General features: G+C 28.7%; 1 protein-coding gene across 3 annotated transcripts in view; it reads left to right on the top strand.

The window, feature by feature from the left end:
* LOC122506298 (amyloid-beta-like protein) overlaps positions 1-15,164 on the top strand; it is a 31,551-nt gene extending 16,387 nt beyond the window's left edge. The window contains exons 10-16 of one of the 3 annotated variants that reach the window (XM_043618399.1): positions 4,725-4,907; positions 7,232-7,303; positions 7,416-7,606; positions 7,685-7,845; positions 8,153-8,379; positions 8,499-8,645; positions 10,056-15,164. In XM_043618399.1, the coding sequence (XP_043474334.1) occupies positions 4,725-4,907; positions 7,232-7,303; positions 7,416-7,606; positions 7,685-7,845; positions 8,153-8,379; positions 8,499-8,645; positions 10,056-10,166 (1,092 nt within the window). In that variant the 3' untranslated portion in view covers positions 10,167-15,164. The remainder of the gene's footprint in view (positions 1-4,724; positions 4,908-7,231; positions 7,304-7,415; positions 7,607-7,684; positions 7,846-8,152; positions 8,380-8,498; positions 8,646-10,055) is intronic. The other 2 variants (XM_043618409.1, XM_043618417.1) reach the window with 2 other exon arrangements.
* Positions 15,165-15,736: the final 572 nt, after the last annotated feature.

Below are 15,736 nucleotides of genomic sequence, written 5' to 3'. Positions count from 1 at the left end.
ACTCATAACTTGTGCCCAGGTGGATATTAAGCAAACATATGCATATGGATTTAAAGCTAAGGACCTTACCCAACGGGAAGTTGCCAATGTTAACGATTGGTTCAATAATGGGCCATGCTTGGTGCCCAATGGTTTTTTCTTGGCAAAACAATTGGCAACCATCATTGGACCACCAATGGTTTAAACTTGGGATGATCACGCTACTGCCAATGATCGGTAGCCAAGCATCGGGCCAATATTAGTTGCCAAGGAATTGCCAAGGAAACAAAATCGATTTTCAAAAGCTTGATTTTTTATTGGCAGCCAACAAAAAACCAAGGTTTTGAAAATTGATTTTTTTAAATTATTAATTAAAATATATTTTTCAAAAATTTATTAAAAAAAAAAAATATTTTTCAAAAATATATATTTTTTTTTAAATTGATAGAACATATTAATTTAATTTGTCACCTCTGGTAAAACAAAGATGAAAGACTGATAAATTCCCTCACTTTATATCTTACAGTGGAGGGATAACTGTGAATGTCTTTGCGAGAGAGGAGCAGGTACTTATATAGAGCCAGTGAAACAGGTCACAAGCGAGAAGAATTCACTAGCATGCACTCTGGCGGCGCTTGTCGGAACTGTTTTCTGGCGCGCATGCATATCCTGACGTTATCGACACAGCGCTTGGCAACCAACGTTGCGCCACTTCCGACAAGCGCCGCCAGAGTGCATGCTAGTGATTTCTTCTCGCTTGTGACCTTTCTCACTGGCTCTATATAAGTACCTGCTCCTCTCTCGCAAAGACATTCACAGTCATCCCTCCACTGTAAAATATAAAGTGAGGGAATTTATCAGTCTTTCATCTTTGTTTTACCAGAGGTGACAAATTAAATTAATATGTTCTATTAATTTAAAAAAATATATATTTTTAAAAAATATATTTTTTTAAAATAAATTTTTGAAAAATATATTTTTTAAAAATAAATTTTAATTAATAATTTAAAAAAATCAATTTTCAAAACCTTTGTTTTTTGTTGGCTGCCAATAAAAAATCAAGCTTTTGAAAATCGATTTTGTTTCCTTGGCAATTCCTTGGCAACTAATATTGGCCCGATGCTTGGCTACCGATCATTGGCAGTAGCGTGATCATCCCAAGTTTAAACCATTGGTGGTCCAATGATGGTTGCCATTAATGTTCCAATAATGGAACGGAGTTCGCCAAGCATGGCCCATTATTGAACCAATCGTTTACTTCCCATTGGGTAGCTAACTACTGGCGGAGATACTAAATTGATTCTATTCACTAGAAGAATTTTATTAAGAAATTAATAAATTTATCATTTTTCTCAAAAAGAAAATTTTATAGGAATTTCCGTGCTGTATCACGAAACTCTTAAAATTCATAGAACTCAATCAAATGTTGTAATAAATACTTATTCAGATTTTTAAATAATGAAATACTTTCGAAGAATTTTAATAACATTTTTAAGCAGGGTGGCCGCAAGTCAGGGAAAAACTGGAAATCAGGGAAAAGTCAGGGAATTTTTAAAAATTCTTTAAAAGTCAGGAAACTTTGATCGAAAGAAACCACAAATTAAAAAACTTTGATACATAAATGTCAATTCAGTTTTTTTATTTAGACGTTTTTGTAATATAGCTCATTATAATGGTACCGTCACATTTTCCATAAGTTTGGACATTTTTATGGACCTAATAAGATTTTGTTAACAAACAATTTTTAATTATCTTATTTTTTCCTTTCTAAATAAAATTGTTACTTAAAAAGCATTAAAAACATTTCAATCAGCAATGTAGAATATTAAAAAATTCAAAAATTTTTTAGTCAGTGAAAAGTCAGGGAATTTTGAAAATAAAATTTTGCGGCCACCCTGTTAAGAATAATTACATTTTTTTGAGAAATTTGATTAAAATTGTATAAAAAATAATTGAATTTTCTGCCATGAGTTTTATTATTTATGAAAATAATTGAATTCCTAAAAAGAATTTTATTATTTATGAAAATGATTGAATCCCTGTAAAAAATTTTATTATTTATGAAAATAATGGAATTATTACAAAATCCATTTTCCGCAGTCCGAATATTATATGATTTATAGATTTAAACTGAAAAACCAATTGAATTAAAAAAAAATGCTTTACTGTATAGAGCTGCATCCTCTTGTTAAAAATAACACTAAAATGTCCGTTCGGGAGATCGCAGCATTACCTGAGAGGTGTAAGTTTTGCTGTCTCAAAAAGAATAACAGTATCTACACGCTAATCAAAATGGAAAACAATCATAAACTTTTTTAAATAAAAAATAAATAATGTGTCTATCCTTCTCTAACTTATTCGTATGGATATGTTTGAGATTGCTATTACGGTTCTGAATCCATTTTGCTTTAGCCTTCACAGATTCGTCTTTCATTAACCATTATATAAACGGAGGGAGTCGATAAGTCATTTCAATTTTACTTACTATAAAAAAATATTATTAAATAATATGTGAAACTACATTGGAGCCAGAGTATACAATATGAATCGCGAGTAAATGAGTATAGAACTCTGTTTACAAAATAAAGAAAAAATAAGGAGAAATAGCAGAAAATTTTATAACCTGAAACACTTACTTTAATGTTAACATTGTATAAGTAAAAAATCTATGTAATTCATCTTACACGTTTAGAAGTGGCGTTTCTTCAACAAAACATTTTTTTAAGTAAATTTCCTGTTGAAAGTGTATCATATACACAGGTTCCTGTTTCAAAAAGAAACAGAAGAATAAGAAGAAGTTTCCTGATGTGTACAATCTTGTATAGATTTCTACGTAAATAATTTGTTAATTGCGCGTGTACCCCCTTATAACTAGTATGTATCAGAATCATCGAAATGGATGAATAAATAGAAATGTTGATAAATACTCATAAATTCAAGATCAGCCTTTCAGGGTTACTGCATACGAACTTAATGTGTCAATTTTTTAATATTCAGAATGGCGAATGCAACATGTCTGACAAATATTATCAAATTCATTAGATTCATTAGATTTACCTACATGAAAGTTGAAACACGTTACTTTTGGGGTTTCTTGAGGTAATTGATTGCATATTTTAGTCAAAAATAATCGCAGTATGAGCGCTAGTGCACGTATTTCTATTAAAGCTGAAAAGATTAAAATATTTTCGCCGGCCATACTGGATCCGCCATTTTGAATTTTTGAAAATAATACAAAGATAGTGAACTTTATAGATAACTTAATAACTCTTTATGGAAAATATCGATTCTGGCATTTATATTAACCCTATTTCGGTATTTTAATGATCATGCTAGTAAGTTAAATTAATTGAATAATAAAATCCTTCGATTTAATTACAAATAAGATGGTAAAATACAGCTTTTTGATTATCTTCTTCTAAGAAATTCCTTTATAATTATGCTGAAATTAGAGCACAACTTTACGTATAATATTCTCCTGGCCATTAAAAGTATCTTTAGTAACCCCTTGACTACTAGTTAAAACAGTAAAGTAAACTACATTTTCTCTTGTTTGCAATATTATTTAAGAGCAGCCCTTTCACCTTTCCATGCTCTGCTTCCAAGTCAATTCTAAATCATGTTTTCGATCCACTTAATATGGTTATAACGCAATTGTTGGTCGTTTGTATTGAGGTGCTCAAGAATGCATATTCTATTTTCAGACGAGATAGAAACAAGATAAATTATTCTTTAAGTCATTCTCTAACTCATTCTTTATCAGTTTTGTAGGGTCGCTTTTGTAAATCTAAAGTTTTTTTAAAATTCAAAATGGCGGATCCAATATGGCGGACAAAATTCAAATTCAATCAGATTCGATTAAAACTTGTTACTCGGGAGTTTTCAAGGTCGCTGATTACGAATCTGAAGTCACTTTTAAAAAATTCAAAAGGGTGGATCCAATATGGCGGAAAAAATTTTCAAATTTGACCTAATTTGCTTAAAGCTTGTAATCATAATAAATTGTTTACATTATAGTAACAAGTTTTAATCGAATCTGATCAAATTTGAATTTTGTCCGACATATTGGATCCGCCATTTTGAATTTAAAAAATAACTTTAGATTTATAATTAGCTACCCTAAAAATTTTTAAAGAATGTGTTACAGAATAATTTACATCATTTCTAGCTTTTAATTGATAAAAGTATTTTAAGATTTTTGGACTTTTTGACTTTTGACAGCTTATTGGCATCGAAAATGGAAATTTTAAAAAACGTCCATCGGCATCTTAAACTACAGGAATGTAGAAATCTTTTAAGCACTAGAACGTTTAAATCCATCAAAACTTGCAAAAAACTAAAAAAGTAAAAATATAGTACAAATTGTTGTATATATAAATATTAATTAACACCTCTGTTGTGTTAACTTCAGATTTAAGTTTTTGGAAAATAACATTATTTATATACTAAAAATATGTATAAATTGAGATGCACGCAGCAATTCACAACCTGGACCAACTTAAAAATCATTGAATTTTTTATGCAGAAACAATATCGAGCATAAAAGTAGATAAAAATTTGACTCACAACGTTTGGTAAAATATGACCATTTTGTAAATGCGCTTACAATATTGCTGGCAGGCGAGACAAAAATGCTCCACTATTCCTATTTTGTACTGTGGCTCAAGTTCCATTTTCATCCCTTGTATTTCATATGCATATGAAAAGAATTTAAAAGAATTTTCACAATCATTTACCAATTTAAGGTAATGAAAGATTGGAGTGACTTAGAAGAGAGATATCAGGATATTCGTGCTCGAGATCCAGTTAAAGCTGATGAATTCAAAAGATGGATGACGACTAAATTTCAGGAGACAGTTGCAGCCTTAGAAGCAAGTGGAACAGCTGAAAAGCACCAATTAAGTGCTTTGCATCAACAACGCGTTCAGGTATTTTTTTTATTAACTTTGTTTAGGAACTGTCTCTACAAAAATTTACAGTTTTGACTTGACACTGATTATAGTCCTTATAAACAAACAAATAGCCACGTGCTGACTATTTCTGTGTAAGTCAATCCTTGTTTTGACACTCCTGAGTTAAGTTTGCTTTTACGATATTTCTATAAAACCTTTATATGAAGTAAACTTGATTTCCGATCGTTTATTTTTTACAGTTAGTCATTCAGTTTCCGTAGGCATAAAAGTTGAGTTCTACTAATTTTTTATCTTTTTGAATTGCAATGAAAATAAAACCCGGGGGCGAAGCGACATTGTCTCTGAATAATTTTGTTGAAAGCATTACATCGATTGAAGTAAATAAAGAAAATGGATAAATTTAAGATGAAAATGAAAGTAATTGAAGAGTAGAGAAAAAAATTGTCATTTGTTTGGCTATGAACAGTTGAAGGGCGACAATTGGATTTCCCATTTGCAAAAGAGTTGAGTAGAAGAAAAAATTGGGAAGGAACGAAATAACAGGACCTGATTGGTTTTATTCTTCGATTTGAACAAAAAAAGTCACTAAAAATAACTTTTGAGCCACAAAACATTTGGAACATTGATGATGCGGGTTGGACAAGTTTTATAAACCTGGAGATGTAGTGAGACGCTGTGGTTGCAAACAAAATGGTCAAATAACATCGACCAAACGTGACACACTAGTTTCTATTTGCTTGACTATTATTGCACCCGAATGCGCCTTCAATGCATCCATTGAAGTACAATTCCAACCACTCTTTCCGATGATGGTTCCAAACCTTGTTAGAGTTGTGTACGAATACTTTTAGATTCACTAAGCCTGATTCCTTTCTTAAAAATAAAATCCATTTATTTACGCATCATCTTTTCACATAACTGCAACAACGGAATGAATCATTTGTTGTGTTTGTTTTTGGTCCAAATTAATAATAATGCTTAGTTTGGAAGATAGGGAATCCTGTACGTGAGATGAAAATTCACGATTTTCTACTTGTTGAAAATGGATAAACATTAATACTTGGGCGACAGAAATTAATATCATGTCGTGTTTTAGAACACCTGGAATTTAGCCACTGAATCGTCAAATATTTCAAGACATTGATTATACACCAAATCAGCCAGACATTGAAAATTTTATTGGCAACGTAGAATTTGATTCAGCATCAGTTGAAATGATTTATGAGGCAAAAAACAGATACTGAGGAATGGAAGACAATCGCTGCTATAAAACATGTTAACGTGTCGCTTCGCCCCTAATTTATTTGCAACGCAAAAAAATTTTAACTGTAGTGTAACAAAGCTTTTGATTTTTACTACAACTGTATTATAATGTTTGCATGATTATATAATTTTTTACTTTTCATTAAATTCGAGTCTTGCAGATATATGAGACTTAACGGGAGTGTCACAGCAAAGTATTTTAAAATCTTTCTATCTTCGCATTGAAAATTTAGATTTTTTATAAGCCTTCCTGCAAAAATGTTACCGTTTAATAATACTAAACAGAGGAAAGAACCTTCTTAGTATCTTATAATTAAAATTTTAGTGAAGGAATTGTTTAAACATTATGTCATCACAAACGTTAAAGTTGACATATAAATGCTAAAGTTTTGAGTTATTGTACTTTGATAACTTGTCGTTATTAGATCATATAGCAAATGGTTTGTCAACTAGGACTATAATTCAGCTACTGCATTGTCGTTGCCGTCGTGACGGCAAGGATCACAATATAATAACACCATCTAAATACACACTTTAATTAATATTATCATTCCCTTCAAATAAATTTTAATGCACTAAACTAATAAATCAAGATTCGCGGTAGAGAATCGCCGCCAAGTAAAACCGCGAATATAATATCGACTATTTAATGTAAAAAATTGAATAGCTCAAGTAAATCCGAACCAATTTTATTCAATTTTTAAACAAATCAAAATTAGTTTTAGTAATATAAATAATATTTCAATGTGTAATTTAAAATTAAGGATACTGCAACAATGAGCAAAAAAACGTTTCTAATTGTAAATGCATTTTTAAACTTTAGTATATTTTTTTATAAATAGTAAATGAAAGAACAAATTTTTCAAATGCAAAGTATATTAAAAGCATTTTGAAAGTATAAATTGTCTCGATGAAAAGCATAATGTTCCTATCTCTAATTAATAAATTATAGCTGTTTTCAACAGAACGATTTTAAGAATAATTATTAACAATTTTCTTTACACTCCTTATAAGTTATAATTACACTATAAAACTATCTTGTTTGTAATACAAAAACTTTTCTGTTTATTTTATAGGAGTCAGTCAGACAGAGAAATGAAGAAGCTATGTCTTGCTACACGGCATCCTTAAATGAAATTCCACCAAACGTAAGTACACCATGTGTTTCATTTCATTAATTATAAGATGTGGTTTTTTAATAGTCAGTAAGGTCGATATTGAAAGAGACAAAGCTACATTTACAATAAATAATTTTTCTAGATGCATCGAATTCAAAAATGTCTGCAAAAGTTGCTTCGTGCACTTCATAAGGATAGGCACCACACAATTGCTCATTACAAACATCTTCTGGACAGCAGCATTGAACAGGCGCAGCGGGAGAAGACGGCTACTCTAGAGCACTTGGCGGAAATTAACAGAATAGCCAATCAAAGCATCTTGATGTTGGAACGGTACGCTTTTCCAACTTGATGTTTTTCAAACATAGAAACATTATTTAGTACTTGTTAATCTAATGCTTTTGTTAATAGGTACCCAGAACTAAGTGCGAAAATAGGACAGCTGATGGATAATTATGTACTGGCACTTCGAAGTAAGGATGAAACTCCTGGACTGTTCTTAGCTATGCCCATGGAAGCCGAAGCAGCAATTTTAGATAAATATCAAGCGGAAGTTACTAGTAAACAGCAAGGTAAATTCGGCTAGACTATAATTGATGATTTATTTTTTGTCTCTTTTGATCCAATACATTTTGTAAGATCATGGCCTTATAATTATATAACTCGATTTACGTTCGGACGCAAATTACAACATTCAACTAAAGTTTTTAAGTTATGAAAAAGTCAAGGCACTCTTAAGCATCTAAATTTCTTTGAATTTAAATGCGTTAACTTCTATAATTAATAAATATAGTTTATAGTACACAAAATTATGTCCAGACCTATAGCATTCTGCTTCCCATATGAATATTTTATTTTTCAACTTTTTAATCCCACTAGAAAAAGAACATCAGAAGCAACTGGAACGAGAAAGAAAAGAACAGCGCAAAGCAGAACGGGGAGTCCAACGGTCTGATAAAGAGAAACATGATACAATAGAACCGGAAGTTAAGGAAGAAGCGTCAGGACAACCCAATGAAGAATCATCGCAAGTGGCTGCTGTGCACAATGAAGGAGTTGTTCGAGCATCTCATAGCATGCTGCATGACATCTCCCATTCTGAATCTGTAAGTTTTTTTTCAATTACAGTCATGCCTTTTCAACTTGTAAATTGTTTGTTCTTCTAATCAATTATGCGGTAGGTTTGCAATGTAAAATAATATTTGACAAATTTGTTTCTTTTCAGAGCTACTCCGTAAGGCGTGAAATTTTCCATAACGAAAGCAGATCTCTCTACTTTACTCTGGCTTTTGCTGGAATCGCATTAACAGCTGCAGTTATCGTTGGGGTTGCAGTTTTCAAAAGACGCAGCGCCAGAAACCCTCATCGACAAGTGAGTCATTTTTTTAATTTTAATTGATTTATTAATTATTCGTTTTAATTAATTTTTAATGATTCTACAGAAAAAGGACACTTTTATTTCCCCATTTAATAACTAAATCAGTTAGATATTCTTTAACGTCCGAGATTTTTTATAAATCAAGGTAAATAAAACGAAAACATTCGGACAATGATTAAAACATATTTACTCCAACGTTTCGAAATCTAAATGATTTATTCTTCAGAGAGTCTATCAAAAAATATACAAAATTAAAAACAAATTGTCTTTATTTATTTAATTATTTTTTAATTTTGTATATTTTTTGATAGATTTCCTGAAGAGGAAACAATTTAGATTATAATATTAATTTAACATTCTAAAATATAAAAGTAGTTACTTATAAATTATTGAAGAAAAATGAATTGATATTAATACAAAGTACAATTTTTCAAAAATTTGTTTTCTAGGAAAAACTTTATGTAAAAATTTTATGTATTTTAACCCTTTCGTGCCCCCAGGAAACCCAGCCAATGGATTTTATTGAAACTTGTTCAGATATTCAAAATTCAAAATGGCGGATCCAATATGGCAAACCTTTTTTTTGTGAAAAATTTGATTAAAATTTTTGAAAATTCTAATTAAATTCTTTTTGAAGAATTTCTTTGAACTTTTTTTTAAATAATGGAGTTTTTTTTAATAATTTTAATTAAAAATTTTGAAAATAATTGAATTTTATGAACGATTTCTTTCAAGTTTTTAAAACAATCGTGTTTGTTAATAATTGAAATTGAACATTTAATTATTGAATTTTATAAAAATTTAAAAAAATAATTGAATTCTTTTGAAAAATTTTATAATGAATTAAGAAAAAAATTTAATTCTTTCGTGAAATGTTCTTAAAAATACATAATTGAATTTTTGCAAAAAAAAAAATTCCCGGTCAAGAAACAAATTTCCTGGCATTTCCCGATCCAAAAAAATCTGCTGTTACTTCTCGGTTTTTCAGTTCTGCGGTCACCCTGGTAACACAAATTTTCCGTTTTATATGAATTTTTGTCTGTTAACTAACAAAGAATTTAGTAATGACAATTAGTGCCTTCTATTGTCATGTAATCGAACAATGTTTAAAAACAATTAACAAATTAAAATAATCCATTTTTAAGACTTTGTTCATTAAAAACCTCGCGTCCACAAAATGGCTCCTGTTGACGTTTGTTAATATTCGAAAATCGTACACTGCGTATTGATGAAAAAAATTTGTCCAATATTATCAAGATTGCTAATAAATAGCAGTTTGGTTATTTCCAGAAAGCGTATTATTTTTGACTTTTTAAGCAACTACGTAACATGTATTTTCATTATTCAGTTAATCATCATTTAAATCAATTTTGATTTTTGAATAAAATTTTTTTTCAATTACAGGGATTCATTGAAGTCGATCAAGCTGCAACACCTGAAGAAAGACATGTTGCAAACATGCAGATCAACGGTTACGAGAATCCCACTTATAAATATTTTGAAGTTAAAGAATAATATTTTCTAATCTTCAGTTGTTAAAACATTGTTCTCCTTAAGTTTATCTTTAATTAATTAGAATATATGCCATTCGAAGATTCTTTACATCATTAGGCATATATTTGCGGCGAAAAGAGTACATATCTCTAAAAAAACAACAGTGGTTTTGAATGTAATCATTTATTGAATTTAATACCCTTTGAGAACGAAATTCAATCAAACATTTAATAAATCAGAATTGTTTTATTAATGCCCAAGTTTGACTCTTAAATGGAGAAATGGCAATATTTTTTAACAAATTTCTTCTCTTTAAACAAAGCCATCTGCCCATATGCTTATTTTCAAAGACATTTTTTATCCGCCTCATCAAACTTTTATTTCCAAATGTTTAAGTTTTATTAACGATATTCAAAGACCTAAATCTTAATTAATTAATTCTTGAATAATTATTATTGAATTATAATAAATAGTTGCGATTTCTCAATTCGCTTTAATTTAAGTGAAATATTTTCAGCGTATTTACTTAGTGACACATAAATAAAAGTACAAACATTTAAGAATTTTAAAACAAGCTTTGAAAATAATCGTATAGGTGAATATGATTGAAAGTCCGATTCTAAGCTCGACTAACGAACTTGTTGAAAAAACTTGTTGAAAATTCTGTCACCCCTTCGGCACATTTACAATTTAACTGCAAATTTTTTTTAATAATGGTTTTTAATTGTTATAAATAACGCGTAAAATAGAAATGGTGTTAAAAATTACTGTAGTCATTCCAAGTAGTGAAACTGAAAATAACTTTGTGTACTTTCGTTTTGAAGTTTGTAAAATGTTAATATTTGTTATTGGCAACATTTTATGTAAAACTGAATTTGTGCAATATTAATTTACAGCTGCATACTTTAGTCTATGTGTAATACTGTGTAATGTATAGAAGCATTACACAAGTTTTGTACTTATAATTATTTTATGTTTGCAAATAAAGTTTCGTATAAATTTTTACATTACATTTAAAGTTCTATAATCTTTGTCTTTATAAGATTTAGACACTTTTTCTGTTAGTACTCCATTTCATTCAGTATAAACTTTTGTAATTAAAAGTATTTTAATTTGAAGTCTTCCAGTGAGGGGAAATTAACTTGGAAAATGATACAAGAATTTTCAGCTTTTAAAAATTCCTACCTATTTTATATCGAAATGTGCTGAATTTGGAATAAAAGTGCAAAATTATAAAAAATGTTTTTGCATTTCGACATTAATACAATTCCAGCAAAAGTGATACGACGACTATGATGGATGATATTTAAAAACTTATTCACCCAGTAAAAAGTTAATATTTTTGGTTCTTTTTAATATTTTATGCATAAATTGACTTCTTTTTTATTTTATAAATTGTAAAGTACAGTAAACTAAAGTTTATTGTACCACAAAAACAAGTATGATTTAAAAATATTAAAAATATCTAACTTTAATTGTAGGAACGACCCCGGTTGGCATATTTTGCAAGACTTCTTTGGTGTTTATTACCAGACTTATTGATGAAAGTTTGCCGCAAGTTTAAGATGTCAAATTAAATTTTTTCCTTTTTTAAAAATTTTTTTTAGACTTTTATTCAAACTATTTTCTTTTTATATATAGTTTTTCTAAGGATATCAAATTCAGACAAAAATTGTACGTTGCTTAGCTACAATTTTGATACTTTCTTTTTGTCTCAATTTGCTATCCTTGGAAAATCTGTGATATAAATGTTTTAATAAATATAATGTTTGTGATTAAAGCAACTTCCAGTAAGACAATTTATTTCTTAAAGCGTCAGATTAGTTTTCTTTTAATTACCCGAAAAGAATCGACGTCAATAACAAATATTAAATTTTGCAACAAATTTTCTTATTCTTTATGCGACAAAGATATAATTATAAAATTTATTTTACCATGTGTACTCGTGCAAAAGAAATGAAAGATATTTCAGAAGCGGACTCACAATCTTTTGATAGCTTTAATACGTTTTTATTTTTTTGAAAATAAAAAAATTAATATTCAGAAAGTCGAATTCACTTTCTTGAGAGGTTTGTAAAAATTTTGTATTTTAAATTCAATGAAAAAACCAGCACTGAATTTTAATTTATGTATTGCACATAAATCTAAGTTGTTAATAAGTCAGGCTACTCAAGTCGATACTTTCAGCAAAAAAAAAAAAAATCTTTAAAAAATTTATAATTGTTTGTTAATTTTAATGGCGGACAAAGAAAATTGATGTTTTGAGCTATTGATCAGACGATGACTATTTTATGTTTTTGGGGTCACAGAAGCCGAATCTGAAGTTTATTTAACCCCATCACTTCACGGTTCTGAGATATCCTAAAAGAAACCAAAATTTTAAAATAAAAAATAATTCTGACCATTTAAGTTTTACCATGACTGCTTTATGTTTTTTGGGGTCGCTGAAGCTGAATCGTAAGTTCATTTAACCCCATTATGTCAGGGTTTTGAGATAACCTAAGAAAACTCAAAATTTGACCCCAAATTTCTTAATCAAGGAAATTTCTTACGTCTAAGTCTTATCATGACTGCTTTATATTTTTGGGATCACTGAAGTCGAATCTGAAGTCTATTTTATTTGACCCCATCACTTCAGGGTTTTGAGATAACCTCAAAAATACCCAAAAAAAATTTGAAATAATAAAAAATTCTAATCTTAAAGTCTTACCATGACTGCTTTATGTTTTTAGGATCGCTGAACATGTCATGGTAAGACTTAAAGATTATAATTTTTCATGATTTCAAAATTTTTGGGTATTTTTGAAATTATATCAAAACCCTAAAGTGACGGGGTTAATTAAACTTTAGATTTTACTTCAGCGACCCCAAAAACACAAAAAAGTCATAATAAGACTTACGTATAAGAATTTTCCTCATTTTTAAAATTTTGGGGTCAAATTCAGGGTTTTATAAGTTATCTAAAAACCCTATCGTGGTGGGGTTAATTAGACTTTAGATTCAGCTTCAGGGACCCAAAAAATATAAAACAGTCATGGTAAGACTTGAAAATTCAGAATTATTTTTTGTTTTAAAATTAAAAAAAAAATTTTAAATACATAAAGCAGTCATAGCAAGACTTACATATAAGAATTTCTCTTTATTTAAAATTTTGGGGTCAAATTTAGAGTTTTTTTATGTTATCTCAAAACCCTGGTGTGGTGAGGTTAAGTAAACTTCAGATTCGGCTTCAGCGACCCCAAAAACATAAAGTAGTAATGGTCTGCTCAAAAGCTAATAACATGAATTTTTTTATGAGCCAATGTTTTTATTAGATATGACTATTATTTGAATTAAGGCAAATACGTCCAAGAGATATAAAAATAGAATAGAGCCATAATGTTTGCGAAGCTAAGAAGCAGTATTACTTATCTTTAAACGATCTTTTTTCCTTTTCTCTCAAATGAATCCTGCCACGCTCTTCTGTTGTTGTATCTTTTTGATGTTTACTGTCACTTTCTTTTTTTCTTTCTTTATATAATAAAAACACAAACAACACTAAAGAATTGTCACACTGCAAAGCATCTTCTAAGGAAACGTAAACATTTGTCTTTTGCTAAATTAAACAATGGATTCCAAGTTTGTTATTTCCGTTAGTAATATGTACATAACGTTTCACTTCAACATTGAAAGACGTACACCAAAGATAAAAGCTTCAATGTTCTTATTGCTTGGAAATTTCAAGTTTATTAAAAGAATTTATTTACCAACCAGATAAAAATATGGGCACATGCTTCAATATTTTTGCAATGCATTACTTAAAAAAATAGTTTGCAAATACTCACTAAAAAGTTGAAAAAAATATAGTGTTAAACCAGACGACTAATGTCAAAACTAACCGTCTAAAGGTTATAATTATTGTTTTATGGGCTGAAAAGTATTAAAATATATACGATAATAATAGATATTAATACATTTTTATTGTTTATGTGTAATTTGTTATAGTAGGCACAGCTTTAAATGAAGAGCAATTTAATTTTAGCTTAATTCTATGAATTTCTTCCTGTGTCTTTTAAACATTTGAGTCGTAGTCGTAAATAGGAAATAAAATAGTATTAAGAAGTTTATCTGACACAGTGCAAGTTTCTAGTCAGCCTTTTAGTCACAATGTTATATCATTTATCTCATTTTTTCTATCATTAAGCCTAATAATCATTTTCAGCCATTGTATGTGTATAAGACAAGTTTTTTATAAGCAAAATTGAAAAAGAAATTATTCCTAATATATTTTTCCAATTATCGCCAAGAAAAAAAAAAAAGATGAGATCTGCTTTATAAACAGAAATTCTGTAGCAATAAAAAATGTTTTTAGGAATTCTTTCAAAAAGAAAAACAATAAATTATACGATTATACGTTTTTGGATTTTCAATGATAATAATAAAGAGGATTTGTAATTTAAAGATTGATTTTAAGAAATAAAAAACTATTTGGTACTTGATCACCCAATAACTTTTTAAGAGGTATTAAAAGACAAGGATAATAATGGAAAATATTCGATGGCTTTATTCGACTATGCCAATAGTTTCCCTTTTCAAAGATGTATATGTGAGCAGAAATACTGAATTAGTCATGTTGAAGTCGACGAATAAGAGGAACAGTTACTAAGCGGTGGTGTAATTTTGAGTGGTACAATACCTCTAAAGATGCTATAGATATATATAAATATATATGTATATGTGCGCATGTGTACATGTATAAATATATATAGAATATTTGTTAAAAAAACAAAACAATACTGTTAATACACTAAATATCTTAGAATATTATTATACCTATATATAATGTCGATGATAATGTAATACACAAGACCGCTCAAATGACGGCCCTGAAAAATTGTATTTAAATAAATTCTTTTCTTCTGGTATGAAAAGGATTTTTCCTAAAATTCTAACGACATCTTTCATTATTTTCAACAAAATTACTTCACATTGTAAAACTGTAAAAGCAATTAATTTATTAAATGTTATTTACATCCTGAACCTTATTTCATACATAACTTTAATTTAATAATATTTTTATATCAATAGATTATGTAATATATAAGCCGCTAATAAAATCTCTTTATTTTCTTTTCATTAAGAAGATACGTTTTTACTATACAAAAAAACACTTATTGCATTTTGTATAATTTGAGAAAAAATTTTCATTTTCATGCAATTCAAATACAATAAATTTTAAAATCAAATCATTTTTTTTCAATTTCTTCATACAATTGACGATTGTTTCTAATAAAAGCGGATTCCACTAAATTGCAAAATTGTGGAATTTTAAATTGAAAGAATGAAATTGATATTCAAATTTGTCTGTCCTATTCTCTTTCTCATTCTTACGATTTAATATTTTTAAAAATTAATAATTAATTATTTAAATACACGGAGATAATTTATTCGGTTGGACTGGGTTGAAAGGCAGGGCTCGAACTTATTTTTAATACAATTTTAATCAAATTTCTCGAAAAATGTAATTCTTCTTAAATATTTTATTAAAGTTCGTCAAAAGAATTCAGTTATATAAAAATTTATAGATAAAATTCTTTATGACAATTCAATTT

Source organism: Leptopilina heterotoma, unplaced genomic scaffold, assembly GCF_015476425.1.
Source record: "Leptopilina heterotoma isolate Lh14 unplaced genomic scaffold, ASM1547642v1 Lhet_113, whole genome shotgun sequence".
Taxonomy (NCBI): Eukaryota; Metazoa; Arthropoda; class Insecta; order Hymenoptera; family Figitidae; genus Leptopilina; species Leptopilina heterotoma.
Note: the sequence above shows the minus strand (reverse complement) of the source record. Positions and strands in the feature narration are given on the sequence as shown.